The sequence below is a fragment of the Cetorhinus maximus genome, chromosome 4 (assembly GCF_964194155.1).
Source record: "Cetorhinus maximus chromosome 4, sCetMax3.hap1.1, whole genome shotgun sequence".
Classification (NCBI taxonomy): domain Eukaryota; kingdom Metazoa; phylum Chordata; class Chondrichthyes; order Lamniformes; family Cetorhinidae; genus Cetorhinus; species Cetorhinus maximus.
Genome location: NC_135882.1, coordinates 40,293,882 through 40,313,085, shown reverse-complemented (window position 1 = coordinate 40,313,085; position 19,204 = coordinate 40,293,882). Strand labels below are relative to the sequence as shown.

General features: G+C 45.9%; 1 protein-coding gene across 1 annotated transcript in view; it reads left to right on the top strand.

Moving 5' to 3' along the window:
- itga9 (integrin, alpha 9) overlaps positions 1-19,204 on the top strand; it is a 574,702-nt gene that overhangs the window by 331,610 nt on the left and 223,888 nt on the right. Inside the window, exon 17 of the mRNA XM_078540091.1 lies at positions 17,682-17,758. Coding sequence (XP_078396217.1) covers positions 17,682-17,758 — 77 coding nt within the window. The remainder of the gene's footprint in view (positions 1-17,681; positions 17,759-19,204) is intronic.

The following is a 19,204-nucleotide window of genomic DNA, read 5'->3' as shown; positions in this document are numbered from 1 at the left end:
TGATTTTGGTGCTAGTGGATTTGAGGCTGGATGATTTGGGGTTGCATGATTTGGAGGCTGGATGATTATGGGGTGGGTAAATTTGGGGCTGGATGATTTTGGGGGGGGGGTGGGATGATTTGAGGGCAGGAAGATTTGGGGCTGGGTGATTTGGGGGCTGGATGATTTGGGACTGATGGATTTGGGGGCTGGAGGATTTGGGGGCTGGAGGATTTGGGGGCTGTTGGGTTTGGGGGGCTGGATGGTTTTGGGGGCTGGATGGTTTTGGGGGCTGGATGGTTTTGGGGGCTGGATGGTTTTGGGGGGCTGGATGGTTTTGGGCTGGATGGTTTTGGGGGCTGGATGGTTTTGGGGGCTGGATGGTTTTGGGCTGGATGATTTGGCATTCAATGATTTGGGGCTAGCAGTTATGGGGCTGGCGGCTTGTCAACAATTTGCTTTATGACTGAATAACCAATATCAAGTCAAGGAGAGAAGCATGGTACACATTGCCTGACTTTTGAACAAGAAAGACTGCGTTGTTTTGAAAACTCAGTGCACTATTTGGACACAGGTGGTTTGCAATCATGTTTGAATCTCAGTATTTATCAATGTTTTTTAATTAAGGGAGAAATCAGGAGTTGGAGGAAAATAATCATCAGAGAGGCTGTATGGTGAGAATTAGAGTTCTAATATGTTATTTCATTCAATAATAGGAGGCTGATTTATAAAGGTGATTTCCTACACACATTTCTCAATCTCAGCAGTCTTGCTCAGACCTGAAAGCTACCAAGTGGAGGCTTACACTGGCAGTGGGTGAGTGGAGGCCTGGCACTGACAGAATTAGAACTGTCTGAGGCTGAATCAGACTGTTTGCAATCTCAGTGTTATGTTTGACCCCGAGTTGAGCTTTCAACCACCTATCAGCGCATTCACTAAGACCACCCATTTCCAGCTCTGCAATATTGCTCAACTCCATACCTGCCTCAGCTCATCTGGTGCTGAAGCCCTCAACCATGACTATGTTACCTTTAGACTTACCTCTATATCAATACAATCCTGCCTGGTTCCCCACATTCTACCCTCCACAAACTTGACAACATCCAAAACTCGCCTGCCTGAGTCCTTACTTGCACTAAGTTCCCATTCACAAGATTCGTAGTTGTGTGTGAGATCAGTGCAATCACATAGGCCGGGATTCTCGAGGGACCAGAAATTCCCGCCTAAAATCAATGGACCTTTGGCCGGTCCCTTAAATTTTCTGTCCCACCTGCGACGATTCCCACCACGGGCAGAACCGGAAATCCCAGCCATAGTCTTCAATGTAGCAAGTTGTTTTATTGCTAATGCCATCTGCGATAGTAGTAGTACAGCTAAGCATGTCAGCTACTTAATTGCATGAACCTGTGTGGTACTCAAGCTCAAAGTTGTACTGATGAGACGATCTGATCACCTGTACATACATTGAGGTTGAAGACTAGATCCTGCATGGCTAATAGGGTTCAAAATACAGAGGGGCGGTGGGAAAATTCACCTTTTGAAAGCCTTCAAAACCTCCAGGAAAATTCAATCACAGTGGCAACCAATGAGAGAAAAGTCACAGAATCACAGAATTGTTAACAGTGCAGAAGGAGGCCATTCAGCCTATCATATCTGTACTAGAAAGTCGCCCCTGTACATGGAAGTGACAAAATCTGTGAGTAGTTGCTCCTCCAATCACAGGTTGTTTCTAGTGAGCTTATCAGCAGCAAACACAGGAGAATAATGGCCTGTGATTAGAGGAGCAGCAAACAATGGGAAGGTGAATGGCTGCACGTCATGGCTGAGCACTGGATTGGTGGCGGTGGGAGAGGGTGCAATGGGGAAAGGTTGTGGGAAGAGGGGGCTGCGCTTGGGAGAGGCTGTGAACAAGAGAGAACAGTTTTATACCTATCAACAAAGGAATACTCAGCCAGGGAGCCAGGAAAACTTGAAGTCACTGAGGTAATCAGTTCCTTGCAAATGTATGTGGCATTTCTAGCTTAAGGCTGCAAAAGTTTAGAGCTACTGTACAGAAAAAATATGTAGTTGTAATGAACACTGTTAATTTGATAATTTAATACTGAACTGTTTTATTTCATAAGAAAGATTCGCATTTATGTATGCTTACATCTCAAAGAGTTTCACATACTTTGAATTACTTGAGAGGCAGTGACTGTATTAGAGACAAACATGCAACCATTTTGCCTATAGTATTGAATGACCTGCATTTATATAGTGCTTTTTATGACCTTAGGACACCCCAAAGTGCTTTACAGTCAATGAAATACTTTGGAAGTGTAGTCATTGTTGGAATGAAGAAAATGTAATGAGGTAAATGACCAATTAATTTAGGGCAGCCTAGGACTAGGGAGCATAATCTAAAAATGAGAACCAGATCTTTCAGGGGTGAAATTAGGAAACACTTTCTCACACAAAGGGTGGTAGAAGTTTGGAACTCTCTTCTGCAAACTGCAATTGATGTGAGATCAATATCAATGTTAGATTAATTGTTAAATTGAAATCGGAGATTAAGATCTGTAAAGCAGTAGAAAGAGTAGTAACTCCTGGTTAAAATCTTCCATGTTTGTGCATGTACAAAGACAATACAGAGGGTATGTTTACAGTGATGGCTTTTTGTGTGTAGAAGCGTGTGTTAGTTATTCTGAAAAAAAAAATGTTGCCTGTTGTTTTCTTGTCAATATAAATACTGTCATGTCTAGGAAATTAATACTTTCCTCCTGTGTTGTGGCTTGAAGCTTAATGGAGGTGTGATGATTTTTGAGGAGATTGATGAATTCTTCTTAATCTGCTTCTGTGTGAGTCTGAATGACCCACATGTCAACACAAAAACAGAAGGTAATGACTACATCACCTAATAAAGGAGTTAGCGAGAATGGAAACGGAGCCCCTGAAAACCAAAAAACAGCCCTCAAGAAGAGCTCTTTGAAGAAGTATTTTGACCCCAGGTGGCTAATAATCTAGTCAACACTTAGGGCAGGATTTTTGAGTTGGCATGTGGGCGTGATTGGCGGGCCGAGAGCAGCCGGGAACGGACCACCGCCCGCGATCAATTAATGGCCAGCCAGTGTGAAGCGCATGCTGAAATGCTCAGCACTGCCGGGATGGGGGCGAAGGAGGGCAGGTGCTGACATAGGCACGGGCGAGAGCTGAATGAAAGCTCCCTGAAGGCAGAGAGCTGCCTCAGGGAGCTGAAGACTTTGAAACCAATAAATAAAGGCTTTAAAATCCGGAAAAAAATGTCTATGCATCACAATCAGTTACCTGAACATATACATGATGAAAATTCTGTCCATATATTTTTATTTTTTTATTGAATAATGGAAACCTCATCCTGCCCTTGGATGAGGTTTCATCAAAAATGCAAAGTCTGCCTGGCAGGTTCATCCGTCCGCCAACCATAAGGTTAGATGGACCATGAAAATCGGGGACAATTGGAACTTTAACAACTTTAATTGTCGGCGGGTGTGCTTCCAACCTTTGCGTGCACCCGCCCACTGAAATATCGCACGAGCGTGGGATGATGTCAAGCGAGCGTCCACATGCCGACCTAAAAATTCTGCCCTTAGAGATCTTGGACAGTGAACTTTCTACCATAGAGACATGTGTCAATATTCATGAGCTTGAATGCAGGTTGGTGCTTCCTACTCTCCAGGAGAGTATTAGCCTTCAGTTTCTGACAACGGATGTGATGCATAAAGAATTGGTCATTTGCTTCTTTCAATGTACTGTGAGAGTACAGCTCCAATTGCATTTCCTGTTGCATCTGTTGTACCATACATTCTTGCATGTGGGTTAAAATGGTGAGGAGTAGCAGAGATGCTATCTTCACCTTTAGTGTATCAAATGCTGTTTGCTGTGCGATTGTCCATTTCCATTGTGCATCTTTACGCAGTTGCTTCCGGAGAGGCTCCATGATCTTTGCATACTTAGGAATGAATTTATGATAAAAGTTGATAGTACAGAGGAACATCACATCAGAAGCATATGAATGGCTCGTGCGTAGGCTTTGCTCCAGCTGCTGTCACTCTGTACCCTAGAAAGTCAATCTCAGGTGACCACCTCGAGTTTTGAATAACTGGCAGAATTGATGTGTCAACATGAGGAGCCAGAGAGTATCCCTTAATCTCTGCAAATCAAGTAAACATGGAAGGATATCGGTGTGTATAGTCTGCATTATCAATCAAGTTAATGTGTGCTTTTGGGGTCCTCAGGTTTGAATCCATGCCTATCAGAAATGTTTACCTCCGTAAGGCTTTTGCCTTTGCATAGAATGTGAACCTGTCCACGGTGACGTTTTTGTAGCGGACTGGAAAGGTGATCGCTCCCAAAACCAGTCAAGTAATAAACTTGAAGAGTATCAGTCGCAGGAGTGAGAGAAAGTTGTGGAAAGTATCAATAGCAGAGTTTGTCACTTAGAATATAAACTTTTGTGCCAACATTGATGAGAAGCGACATAGAAATGCCCGTGATCTGGACTGAGCAATCCTTAAAATGACCCGGTGCCTTACCATCTGTGATGGTATGCACATGCTATACCTCAGTCTCCAGAAGAGATTCCGCCACGTGTCAAACTAATGAGGTCGTCTTCTTCTTTGACCTATACAACTTTGCAAAGTAGTTCCACTTTAAGCATGAGTTATACATTTCCCACCAGCTGGATGTGGCATATTGTGAATCGATGAGCACCCCGACAATTTAGGCCCATGTTGATGAGACTGCTGTGGTCTCTTTGCACTTGAGCTGGTTGGACAAACTGTGTCTGCAACACTGAATCTGGGGGTATATTTCTGTGTAACCTCTGAATCTAACATGATGGATTCAATTTGAACTGCGGTCATGGACATTTCCAGTGCATCATCCTCCATGAGGAGACATTCCCTAATTTGTGGTTAATTGAAGTCTTTCTAATTAATTGGTCACAAATTTGTTCATTCGTTAGTGTGCCAAATTTACATGTAGAAGCCAATTGCCGCAACACTGTCGCTTATTGTTTAAGGAGTTCATAATTTCCATGCCACCTCTGGCAGGATGTATATCATTCAATCATCACACTTTGGCCCAAAGTATTTTTTGAGAGCGCTTACCGCTGTATCAAATGTAGACGTGTCTTCTGTGAGCTGCTGGAATATTCACTGGCCTTCTATTCAGAGACAATGAACGAGCATTGCCTTCTTGAGGATCACTGCTACATCCGGACTATCCATCCCTGTAGTGAGCAAGTAGGTCTTGAACCCTAAAATCCATTGATCCCACGGTGTGGGATCTCCAGTGAAGAATTAAAAGGTGCAGGAGTTGGTGAATTTACACTTTTTCCCATCATCCTCGTAGCCATTTTGTTGTACATTTTATATCTCAAATCTGTATAGAGATGACACTAGTTTCTATCTTCCTAGCAGGTTTTATTTACTGTACTGTAAAATGCCTACTCCATGCCTCAACTCTGGCTTCCAGCAGTTTCTACAGTTTGCTTATTTTTCTCCGAGTCCACGCTCAGGCTTAACAAATCAAGCACAGTGAGCATCAATAGTGACAGATATACATAATTGTACAGAAAACAATTGAACACTACACAAGCAATAGACTAATGAGGATGTTGGCTGATTAAATTTCCAGTACTTGACTTGACTTTCCTGCAGTCTGGACACAGTTATCCAGCCCTGCTCTACAATACAACATAATTGGAATTGCAAAATTTCAGAGCAGGAGAAGCTACATAAAAATTCTGAACCAATCCTGGGCATTAGGGGATTGGCTGAGACAGACAGACTCCTTGAGCACCACCAGGTATGATAGTGCAAGTGGAAATTACAAGTAAAGACGAGGAAACTCGCCTGCTGTTGCACAGCCAACTAGAGCCAATGTTTGATGTTTCATCTATATTAGAGCTAGTTTATTTAGGGCTGATATCAGGAAGCACTTATTCACGCAAAAGGTAGTGAAAATCTGAAAATTTCTCCCCCAAAAAACTTTTGAAGCTAGGCTAGTTGAAAATTTCAAAATTGAGATTGATAGATATGGTGGCAGGTGGGGAGGGTGGTAAGTGAGTAAGGTGACAGGTGGATAGGATGGCAGGTGACACAGATGGAAGGTTTTGAGCAAGAGATGCAGGTGGAATTGAGGAAGAACTTTTTTTTTATAATACAAGCGGTGATGGCCTGGGGAACTCTGCCTACAAGGGTGGTAGAAGTGGAGATGGTGAATGATTTCAAAAGGAAATTGGATGGATACTTGAGAAAAGTAAACTTATAGGGCTATGGGGTTGGAGGGGAGAATAGGACTGATTGGATTGCTCCACAATAATTGGACACATTGGGCTGAATGTGCAGTCATGATAATGATTCTATGGCAGGACTTTTCCGGCCCCGTTAACATTGGGCGTCATGGCGGGCTGTGGGGGGAGCAATATGGCGAAAAGACCAAAAATTGGTTTTATCCCGTTGTGAAACCAGTTTGCGATGGTTCGCTCCACCCATCAGTTGTAGGCTGCGTTTCCAGCCGCCGCATTTGCATCTAATTCTAAGTCCTGTTCGCCTGAATCATCAGCCCATAGTAGATCATCCAGTTACATCGGCATGATTGCACATCGACATGTTTCACACCTGTACATAAGAGACATTCACCTGGCGACCTAAACTTTGAGGGGAACTCAGAGGTGAGTGCACACAACCTTACACAGCCCTCGCGAGCATCGCCTGTAAGCCATCAAGGAAGTGCGTTCAGGGAGGAGCACAGACAAGTCGCATTTTTCCGGCTGGCTTTCAGTGTGGTGCTGGTGGAAGGACTCCAGTGTGGGTTAGGCCATGGGGGTGCAGGGCAGGGCAGCACAGACTGAAGGAAGTAACAAGCACATGGTGGGGTGGTGGGGGGTGAAGGAAGTGGCCACGAAATTGGAAAAGCTTGTCAAAAGTGAGCATTCTTCCCGCAGCTGAGACCATTCAGCTCCATTACCTGCTTGGAGTAAGGCCCCTAAAGCTTTTCTGCCCACTCAAGCAATGCAAAAGCATGAATGTGCCACCAAATGCTCCAGAACTTTTCAACCCTTGAGCACAGACTGCAAATTAATGTTCATTTTAGGGGGCACCAGAACAATTGGCCAACTAGGAAAGTTGGATAAAGGTGGCCATGGAGCAGTCACTGGATGAGGCGATAACAGCCCCTTGCAATATCTTTATTAAGGTTTGGACCAGTATCCATTATGGTTCAAGCTAACAGCGCAGCCTTGCATTGCGGGTTAGGAGAACACCTGCGTCTGAGCTGAAAGCATAGCATGCAGCCCAGTGGCCGAAGCTGCCGCCAATCGGTCAAGTGGAGTAGGGCGGAGGTGGATGGGGTTTCGGACAGCCATGAAGCGCACTACACATTGGCCATCAAGTGGTGGCCAGCGCTCTCCTGCATGCGTGAAGGGGCCTTGAGACTTAACCAAGAGAGATTCTTAGGACACACATGCTAACCCATGCGTCTCTCTCTTTGATCCTGAAGGAGGAGAATGTCAAAATCATGGAGCCTGGTGATTTAGTGGTATGTCACATGGTTTACAGGGAGAAGAGAAGAAGAGGACAGCAGAGGCTCCTGGCTTAGCAGAGGGAGGAGAACCTCCCTCAAGATGAAGGGGTGGCAGGGCCTGCTGTGCACACAGCTGAAGATCCATAGTGAGCCATTGCTCGTAAGTGCCTTGGTAGAGCCAGGGTCTATAGATGGCGCTTGTCATTCCTGCAGATGACTGAGAACCAGTGTCATCGAAGACTGCACATGTCTAGGCACATGGTCAATCACATATGCCACCTGCTGCAGGATTTGGTACCATGGAGACATGGAGGGCATCCACTGCCAGTGACCGTGAAAGTGACCACGGTGCTCAATGTTTATGCCAGTGGCTCCTTCCAGGGCTTCACAGGTGACCTGTGCAGGATCTTGTAATCCTCCATGCACAAGTATATCCAGGAAGCCACGGATGCCATATTCGTGAAGGCACAGAACTTTGTGCATTTTGGCCAGGATCAGGAAAGCCAGGAAGCAAGAGCACTGGGATTTGCACAGACCTCAGGTTTCCCACAGGTGCAGGGTGCCATCAACTGCACTCACATGGCGCTTAGATCTCCGTGGTAACAAGAAGTCAACCACACCAACCGCAAGGGCTTTCACTCGCTGAATGATCAGCTGGTATGCAATCACCACAAACGCATTCTTCAGTTCTCAGGGAGTGTCCATGACTCCTACATCCTTAGCAGGTCTCAGATCCCTGACATCTTCCAGGATCCAGAGAGGTTGCAGTGCTGGCTCCTCAGGGACAAGTGCAGCGGCCTCAAACTGCAGCAGAGCAACGGTATAACGAGGCTCAAGCCATGACCTAGACTTTGGTGGAGCAAATGATAGGCATTTTGAAAATGAGGTTCCGGTACCTCGACAGGTCCAGTGGAGCACTACAATACAGGCCCCAGACAGTGTGGTGCATCATCGTCGCTCGCTGCATGCTGTGCACTGCAATCGGGGGAGGACCTGGCTGAGGAGAAGATGAAAGAGCAGCACGTCTCTTCCAATGAGGAGGACGTTGAAGGGAATGATGGTGATGAGGTTCTGGAAGGCGAGGATGCCAGCGATGAGGCCATTGCACTGGTAGTTGAGGCAGGCGCGCCTGGGAGGCCCTCATAGTCGCAAGATTTGTGGAAGATGATGACAAGATGCAGTGAGGACAGTCCTGACATCCTCACCTTGCACCTGAGAACCTTGACTCGTGTGGCTGATGGTAGCACACATACCCTCAGTGCTCAGGCTCACGTCATGGAGACACAGCGGAGGCCCTAATAGTTGCTTGATTCCAGGAGGATGATGACAACATGCAGTGAGGACACTCCATAGATCTTCACATAGTCTCTGTGAATGTCTGACTCCTATCTGGCTGAGGGCAGCTCACTTGCGCTCTGTGATCAGGGTCATATTATGGAGAGGCAGCCATGAAACTTTAAATGAACCTGACCCTTTGCCCGCCTTCAGCACCTGACCCTTTCAGAAACACACTGTCACCAGTCACAGATGCTGAAGAGATGGGGGCCAGCCCACCTGGGCGAAAGACAGTTAATGTCTGGATGACTCTTCTTCAGAGCTCTGAAAACTGCAGGGCTGCAGAGCTCTGTTAACAGACTCAAAACGTTAACTCTGTCTTTCTCTCCACAGATGCTGTCAGACCTGATGAGTTTTTCCAGCATTTTTTGTTTTAGTTTCAGATTTTCAGCATCCACAGTATTTTGCCTTTAACCCACCTCAAAGATGCTGAGAGCACACTGAGAGAATGATGGAACTCTGTGACGCCTGCCCATGACATTCTGGCAACAATGACAAGCACCATCGAGATGCAGGCATCGGTAATGTGTCCAGTGAGTGTGAAACCAGACCATCATTTTGGTCTGAAGGTTACACACTGCACAGGGAAGAAGCCCTGGACTGAGACACCTGACTTTATTTTGTGCAGGAACCAGGGTTTCATATCTGAGTGACAGGAACACTGCTCATCAGAACAAGGAGCCATAGGCAAGGAGACATTCTTGGGAGTTTATTGACAATAGTGAACATTACGTATAAGTGATTAACACCTGTGCCCAGGGTGTGCAACTACATCTTCTTAATATTCTTAACCACTTATCTTCCTTTCCTGTCTCTCCTAAACACCTTGTTGCCAGGAATATTTAACGCCCAGTCCTGCCCTTCTTTGACCCAGGTCTCTGATTTGGAATAATATCATAATTCCATTTGCCAACCTGTGCCTGTAGTTCACCAATCTTATAAACCGCACTCTGTGCATTCACAGTGGAGGTGGAAGCAGCCTGCTGGCCGCTAAAGCCTGCCTGTGATTATCTTGGTGGGCATCATCTGGAGGGCCGAAACCTGGAGGGCCCCTGGTGGTTTTCGGGGTCCTGCTGTGGGCCAGGTGCACCCTCCTCAGCCTGTTGAGCTGGAGCTGCAGGGGACCACAGGAAGATGGGATTCGGATGGGCCAGACACTCCGGGAGTCATCTGGATGGATGGCCCCACAGTGTGCACCTGCTGATTCTCTCTATGGGTGCCCGAAGGCCCCTGGCTGACTTCTTGAGGGGAAGGGGCACCTGGAGTGAGATCGAGCTGCCCCACACCCCTCTTGTATTGACACTGCTGGCGGCCACCGACGGCGTCAGCCCATGCAGCAGTGCAGGAGCGATGTCTGGGCCAAGGTCTCCATGCGGCCGCCATCCTACCAGTGTTGACTTCAGTGCATTGGCATGCCGGTGCTATCACCTCAGCCCAGAGGCGGATGGACCCCTCCATCATGCCTTGCAATCTGAGGAGCACAGTGGACATCCCTTCTTGATGTTCCCGAGCTTGCCCTTTGCAGCTCCAGCAGCTGAGGTATGACCAACTCCAGAGGCTCCTCATCTGACTTGGACTTGGTAGATTTCTAGTCTCCAGCAGTCCTCCGAATGCCGAAAACCTGGGAAGTCACTGCTGCTGCCTGCTGTGAATGAGACAGTGCAATGTGCTCACCAGATTGTGACCCCAAGGCTACTCTAAAACCAGGTCCCATCGAGATGTGTGTCTGCGCTGATGGAGGGCGTGGGTGAGCACTTGTGATGAGTCTTCAATAAGGGTGTCATCAGATTCTTCTACCTTTGGGGCTTGAGTCGAGGACCTGGGTCATGGACCCCCTCACCTGTTTCCCAGATGTGCTTGCAAAAGCAAGGAGCAATAATTAGTGCATGGCAGGGGATTGCGGAACAGGGGAACTGACTCACAGCCTGGTTGTCTGATGGATGTTGCAGTGCTGGATCCTCACTTGGTTGATCACTGCCCACCTCACTATCAGCACAGGAACGGACCAGATCATCGCCAGCCAGCTGGGTGGCTCTATATTCAAAGTCTGTGAGAACCTTGATATCAGGCATTCCTCCACCAGTCTGTGACCTCTTCCACTTGTGTGCCAGCTTGTCCTGCATGAATACAGATGGAGAGAGTGTAAGCAGGATGCCTCCCAGGCCAGATGATAAGGATGCCTGGCATGTGTGGGTGGTTAGTGGTACCATGGATGGGATGAGGACATGATCCGCAGGGCAGATAAGGGTGTGAATGAGGGAGTGAATGGTGATGTCCCCTGAACCTGGCAGTGAGTGAGGACCCTGTGGAGGTGTGATGGGTTTGTGAGTATGTGAATTGAGAGTGATGAGAAGAGTGACTTACCCTGGCAGAATGGAGGAGATCATTCATCCTCTTTCGCCACTGGGTGGCTGTCCTCTTTTGCAGGGCATTGGTGCTGACCACTGCTGCCATTGTCCCCCATGCTGGATTGGTGACCTTGCTTGCTGGTCTTCACCCAGAACAGGGTAGAGTATTTCATGGCGGGCCTCCACTGCGTCCAGTAGGCGCCCAAGAGAGGCATCGCTAAACTTGGGGGCAGCATGTTCCTGATTTTGGCAGCCGTGACTTTGCAGCAGCTTCTGATCCCTTAGAGAGACCTCTGTGCAGGGGCAGTCTTTAAATGTGGCGCCTGGATTTCTGAAGGCCTGAGGTGACAGTGGAGCAGGAGAATGAGAGGCCACCCCGTCAGTGATCTGGCGTGTTTCCTGGGAATGCATTATTAACGAAGCGGGACGCGCCGAGAATGGGACAATACGGCACGAAAAGCCACCATTGTGGCCGGCAGTAAACTGCCCTTTTTCCTGCCCGCTACCACACTTTGTGGAAATCTGCCCTGTGAATCTATTTTGTTTGAAAGCTGAAAAGGTTTTTCTAGCCTTTAGTAAGTTAAGTCAGGCTTCTGTTTGCCAACTCTGCCCCCTAATAAGGATCATGGCCCCAAACACAAGAAGGCAGTGATTACTCAGATGTCCTGCTGAGTGTCTCCACAAGAAATCTTCTCATGTTCATTTCTCTGGAGATTTGAGGACCAATTGTAGATATGTTGCCACATTTGAATTATTACAGTAAAACAAGTCTTGAACCAGAGAAAAAAAGAATCGTTGTGAAAAGGGCCAACAAGGTTTGTCTCAGTCAAGCATGAACAAATAAAGTTTATATGAAAGATGTCCCAGATGAGGTTTCTTCAGTAACATGCTCTGTTTTTCTCTACTCTTGCTGACCAGCCATATTATGTCAAAAGTGATGTGATTAATGAGTTATTTAGTGTGGTACATTTAGCCAGAATGTGAGAAGTGGTGTTTTCACTCTGAGAATGTTTATGAAGTTTGGAAACAACATTCTTTGCCTGAAGTAGTGTATGATATCATCATTTTTGAGCATTTCCACAGATGGCTCTTAGCTTTTCCACAGCCTCCTTGAGGGCTGGGCAAATTGTGGACTTTTCCACTGCTTCCTTTAGGATTGGCCCAGACTTCAGCTTTTCTAATGCTTCCTTCAGCCCTTGCTAAGCCACAGATTTTTAACTGCTTTCTTCAAGGCTGGCCCTTCCATTAATCTTCCTGCTGATTCGTCTGGCTGGTTTTTTTCACAGCAGATGCCAGGGTGTGCTGCTCCACCTAATGGCCCCAGCAAGAACTGGGAAAACCCATTGCAACTGGGAATGACCAATGCCAGACAATGTGAGGCCTTAGAATTATAAAGATGGAGTTTTAAATGTATACGGCTGAATTTTAGCCTTCAGACCTGCTCACAGAAAGGGAACCTGACAGCAGGTTAGGAACTCGGAAGTTTTAGCAGCGCACGTGTTAGTGGTTTGTTAACACAGTCATTACATTTGTATCTGACTTCCAGGTTTCCTGAACAATTAGGATGGGTGGGTGGGCATGTTGACTGCCCACATCAGTCTCTTTGAGTTGCATTATTTAAAGGGACCCTGTGAGAATGAGAATTGAAACATGCGTTTTGGCAGAGCCAGCCCTGCATAGATGGAGGGTCAATGAGGCAGCACCATACTTCCCTGATGAGTCTCTGGAGATGGAAGAGCCTGCAAGGAGATTCTATTTCTCACCGATGTGAGAAAGAAGATAGACTCCAAAAGTAAGCAGAGGAGATCTGCAACAGGAATGTGGTGCCTTGATCCTGAGTGTCGCATGAGGTTCAGTGACCTGATCAGGGCAGGAAAGGTGAGTGGCACAGCACATTCAAGTACAGCTCCCCTCACTGTGCCTTTCCCAGCTTTCTTCTACACATCACTCCTCAGACCAACATGCCTTCAGGGTACAACCGTCCCTCTCTGGTGAGGCACCTTCTCACATCCCCATCAGACCAGCCACCACTGATGGTCACCCTCATCTTAATGCAATATCACACCCTTCCCACACAGTGACTCTCCACACCCTTCCCACACAGTGACTCTCCTTCCGTCCTCTCAAAACATTCCACAGTTTACAGTCATATGTCTCTTCTTTCTCTCCTTGCAGGAGAAGAGTCACAGAACGCCAGGTGGAGGTAGAAAACTGGAGATGGCTCTCCTGTCATCTCCATCCACCTTGACAGCTGTAGGTGATGGAGATAATTGAGTCTTGACATACCTGGCCATTGCATGGGGATGGGGGTGGACTCCCAGCTATCTGGTGACAGAATTAAATATAACATCATGGCCTACATACCCATTTTGACTTGAGGTCAGCAGGCACTGAAATTTGGCCACCTGCACAATGATGACTTAGAACCCTCTCACCTTCTCAGTTCTAATTCTTGTCTTTCATCTTCTACAAGTGTCCTTTCAGGAGGTGGTGTATGAGGAGAACAAAGACTCCTCCAGAGCTCACTCACTGTAAGGATGTATCATCACAGGACTCTTGTGCGCTCTCCACCAGCTCAGAATGGTGATGCTGGCAAGGCAGATACATGGGTTTTCAGATGGTGAATCACACATCACTGGTGAGCTGGAGTTGGAAATTAGTCCAGCAGTGGAGAGACTCCATCAGAGAGCGCTGGTCTCTCCAATCTTGGTGCAACAGACCATTATCATTCTGGCTGCTGCATGCTGAAGGGCACTCCTGATTCGTCCAGGGACCTGAACTGTGTCTTTAGCAGACTGATTGTTTGTTCAGTAACAACTCTGGCACTCCTATAGCTTCAGTTGTAACTTCCCTGCGTCAGTGCTTGGGCTCTGTACAGGTGTCATCAGCCACATCTTTAGAGGATAGCCCTTGTCTCCAAGGAGCCATCTGCTAACTCTGCTTCGGAGTGTGAATATCTCAAGGAGATGTGACTGGTGTAGTTGAATGAAACGTGCAACTCCCTAGGAATCTTGCACAGAAATGACTGGTATTCTTTCCGTGGTTATAGACCAGCTGAACACTGATAGGGTGGAATAAAAACAGAAAATGCTGGAAAATCTCAGCAGGTCTGGCAGCATTTGGAGAAAGAAACAGAGTTAAAGTTTCGAATCCATATGACTCTTCTTCGGAGTCTGATAGGGTGGAATCCCTTTCGGTCAATGAAGACTCCTGGTTGATTTGTGGAGGTGGAGTGGGTCCTTGATTGTCACATCTGTGCAATCGACAACTCCCTGGACCTGTGAGAAGCCAGTAGAGCAGTTTGAGCGCTTACTTATCCTGACTGGCTTTATCATGTATAATTTGCTCATAGATTTATATAGAAAATTGACTTTACTTTTAAAAGCAGAACGGAAATGGACAATTTACCTTGACAGGATGGACACTGTATAGACACAGAGACTGACTCATGTCTGGGCATGCCTCTGGGAAGTCGCTTAAAATGCAAATGACCTTCCAGGTACTGATGACTGCTCCTCTCCATAGACTTGCCAGCCTCATGGAGATGGAAATGCAAATAAAGATATTTGGAGGCTATTCACAACAGAAATGTTGATGGGATATCAAACATTCCCCATTTCGTGACAATTACTTAGCCTATCAAACTATTTGAGTAGACAATGGAAACACTGATACTGTGGTCACTTGACAGAAACTAGCTTTTGGTAAGTGACACCTTAATAATTTACATCTTGAGTTGACCTGGGTCAATCAGTCTGGGATACAAAGACTGCAGAGAGAATACATCTCATTCAGAAAAAGGAAGAACCCTTCCCAGAAAATCACCCACAGGTAGAGTTCTTTACCTGCAGATTATATCTTCACTACAGAGATTCAACTAGCACTTTGACAGGAAAAAAGCCATAAATCTGTTCTTGCCAGAGGTAAGCCACTGTAAATTCATTGCCAGAAACTTCCAGCCTCTATTGCCTTTAATGAACCACAAGAGAACCCTCATGTCTGCAATGTTTCCAACTACCATCTCAAGAGCTGATAGATTTCTGAAAGAGTCCAAAAAGTCAATGGGCAGAATTTCCCCCCGTCGGTGGGGAAGTTCAGGAGCGGATGCATGGAGGTGCGCTTCTGGTCAGTGCCCCTGATCGGGGGCGTGCTGCCATTTTACGTGGGCGGGCCAGTTGCGCTCCCTGTGACGGCAGGGGGGGATTCCCTGAGCCGAGAGTGCATTCTTTTGCGCATGCGCGCAAAAGAGCACACTCATCTCCCTGAGGCCAAGTGCTGCCTCAGGGAGATCAGCTCCACATTTAAAAATGTTAAAAATAGAAAAATGAAATTTCCCTGACATGTCCCCTCATGTGACACTCTCACATGAGTTGGGACATGTCCATCATTTTTAGTTACGTTTTTATTAAATTTTTAAGAGCCGACATGAAACTTCATCCCACCTGTGGATGAGTTTTCATGCTTTTTCTGAAGCCCGCCAGGGCTCCCGGCCTGCCCGCCAACCAATAGGCTATTGACAGGTCGGCGGGCACACAGCTGATTCGGCTGAGCCCCCACCAACCTGAAAATTGAAATGAAGCGGGGTGACATCAGGAGTTCCGCCCGACGTCATCCCGCGTCAGCGAGCGGGTGTCCCCCGCTCGCCGACCGGGAAATCCTGCCCAATGTTACTAAGTGCATGCTACATCTTTTTAACCAGCTTTTCTTATGTGTGAAGGACTCCTGTAAGCGAGTGAGTGAGTGCTATTGCATTTACATTTTGGGTGTTGAGAAAATAAATGTTAATTCTTTTAACTTAAACCTAAGAGAAAACCTGTCTTGTGTCTGTTCTTGTAAGTCACAACACGTATTTAAAACACACCTTGTTGCAGTTAGTTGAGAGGTGGGGATAAAAGGGAGAAAATATATCATTTGTCCCTTGTCCGTAACAATCAGTAGAGAAGCGCATCTTTGCAAACGTGGCATCCTCACCTGTGAAATGCACTTCTGGGCAGCAGATCGTGAGATTCAACAGATATCTCCCTGGAAGGAGATGGAGGCAAAGAAAGTAAGCACAGTAGTGTCCTCATCTGCCCTGGCAATGTGTGCCCACCTGGTTCAACGTAGTGAAATGACCTCAAAGTATTGGAAATTACATCCAAAGCAGTGAACACACTCAGAACTAATTTGGTGAGCAAAAGCTTTTCACTTCAGCAAGGAAGCAGGTGACACATCTTAGTATTTAGAGTGTTCTTGCCTATTTGCTTTCTCAACCCCATCAATTCCTGCTGTTCTTTCACCTTGTTTTTCCTGGCAAGTTCCATGAAACATGGGAAACCCATGTGCACAGAAGTCAGAACCATGGGTTAAAACAGCAGCTATCGGTTAATGAATACGTTTGAATGACAGAGCTGCATGTCTCGCGGTACTTTCCTGCACACTGAAGAACGTGCTTGGGCTAAAGGTTGAAGTTGACGTGTGCCTGCCCGCCTCCCAACACACTGGCAATTTCAGATGTTTTACTTGCCACCTGCACAGAAATCGACCCAACCTGACAGGTTAAAATGCCGCCTATAATTTCAGAATATTTAAAATGAAAATCCCATCTTGTTCAGGCATATTGGAGTTGTTACATGTTTCCATGTGATCTGCAACAAGCAAAAAAAAGGCATTGCTAATATTTTGCGAAGAGTGAGCCAACATATTTCAGTTGCAAGCACCATCTCATTTTAATTACATAGAGTTCTAGAAACCCATAACTGAATAAAGTGCTGGTTTTAGGATTACTTATTTTGCTCAGTAAATTGGCTGAGAGACTGCAAAATTACCAGAACACCATAGTTACATGGATTACTCTCCTCGCCAAATGCCCTGCAAAATTATATTCAGTTTAAAAATTAATTTTGATACTGGCTCTGCTGTTTATCCTACAGGCCTCTATGTACAAATATATTCAATCTAAAAGAGCCTACTCAATAATATAAAAGCAAAAGTGTTTGACTACAATGTCATGTACATCCCTAATTGTGAATTCCACTATTCTAATCTATTAAATTAGATATTTAACCTCTTCTAAATGGAAGACTGGATAAGGCCATGCATGACTAGAGAGAAGGGTAAAGTAGTCTGGGCAAGATTGCAGCTAGAGTGAGAAGAAAAGGATGAATTAATGATAAGATTGGATTGGCTGAAAAAACATGATTAATTGATAGGTCAGTGCATTTGAAATTGTTGACTGCCGATGGCAAAACCTGTTTTTAAACAAAACATTTTACACTTCTACAGCACTAAAAGCTGAGATGTGAGGGGGAGAGGAAATTGGGGCAAAGAGGTGAAAATTAGGACTGCCTTAAAGACGAAATATAATCAGAATGTATGGTTTATTTTATTCTTCTAAAGCAATGATTTTCACGTTTCAGCACAATTCCAATCAGTGCAACACATTACTCTCAGTATGTAGCCTGACTGACCCTTAAGTTCTTCTTCATTTTACAGACTGTTTTTGAAAGAAACTGCTTGTCAGATGACTGTGCTGCTGATCTGCAACTTCGTGGCAAGCTGCTGCTGTCCAGGTATGTGCTCGGGTGCAAATCCACAGGTGCCACATCCCACTATGAGCAACAAGCCAAATGAATAATAACTGCCCAAAATAGCTTTTCATTCAATTTAATTGGATGATGTTTTTACTCCAGCTTTACAAAAGATTCATTTTTATATGTATATGAGAATTAAAAGAAGCATTACAATAACAAATTATAACATTGTTTATTTTTAACATGGCTAAGTATTTGAAGTAAACAATGAAATATAAAGTGATTTGACGAATCAGAGCTAAAACGTTCAAAATTTTATTTCATTTAGAGTGGCCTTCACTAGTTAAGTAGGGATGAAGCCCATCTTATTTACCCATGTCTAAACAATTATTCCTAAAAGACTCCAGGTTTACACCTACACTGCTGTTCCTGTAGGGTTATTTTTAAAAATTCTTTCACGGCATGTGTTTGTCTCTGGCTAGGGCAGCAGTTTTATTACCCATCCCTCATTACCCTTGAGAGGGTGGTGACAAGCTGCTACAGTCCATGTGGTGTAGGAACACCCACAGTGCTGTCAGGGAGGGAATTCCAAGATTTTGACCCAGCGACAGTGAAGGAACGGCGATATATTTTCAAGTCAGGATGATGAGTGTCTTGGTGAGGAACTTCCATGTGTGGTGTTCCCATGTATCTGCTGCCCTTGTCCTTCTAGATGGTAGTAGTCATGTGTTTGGAAGATGCTGTCAAAGGAGCCTTGGTGAGTTGCTACAGTGCTTCTTGTAGATGGTACACATTGCTGCCACTGTGCTTCAGTGGTGGAGGGAGTAGATGTTAAATGTGGTGGCTGAGGTTCCAGTGAAGTGGGCTCCTTTGTCCCGGATGGTGTCAAGCTTCTTGAGTGTTGTTGGAGCTGCACTCATCCAGGCAAGTGGAGAGTATTCCATCACACTCCTGACTTGTGCCTTGTAGACGGTGGACAAACTTTGGGGAGTCAGGAGGTGAATTACTTTCTGCAGAGTTCCCAGCCTCTGACCTGCTCTTATAGCCACAGTGTTTATATGACTGGTCCATTTCAGTTTCTGGTCAATGGTAAGGATGTTGATAATGGATTTGGCAATGGTAATGCCATTGAATGTTAAGGGGAGATGGTTGAACTCTCTCTTGTTGGAGATTGTCATTGCCCCACACTTGTGTGGCGCGAATGTTACTTGCCACTTTATCAGCTCAAGCCTGAATGTTGTCCAAGTCTTGCTGCATATTAGCATGGGCTGCTTCAGTTCAACTCTTTTGTCCATGTTTGAACCAAGGTGTAATGAGGTCAGGAGCTGAGTAGCCCTGGCAGAACCCAAACTGAGTGTCAGTGAGCAGGTTATTGCTAATTAAATGCCACTTGATAGCATTGTTGAAGACCTCTCCCATCACATTGTTGATGATCGAAAGTGTAGACTGATAGAGTGGTAATTGGCCAGGTTAGATTTGTCCTGT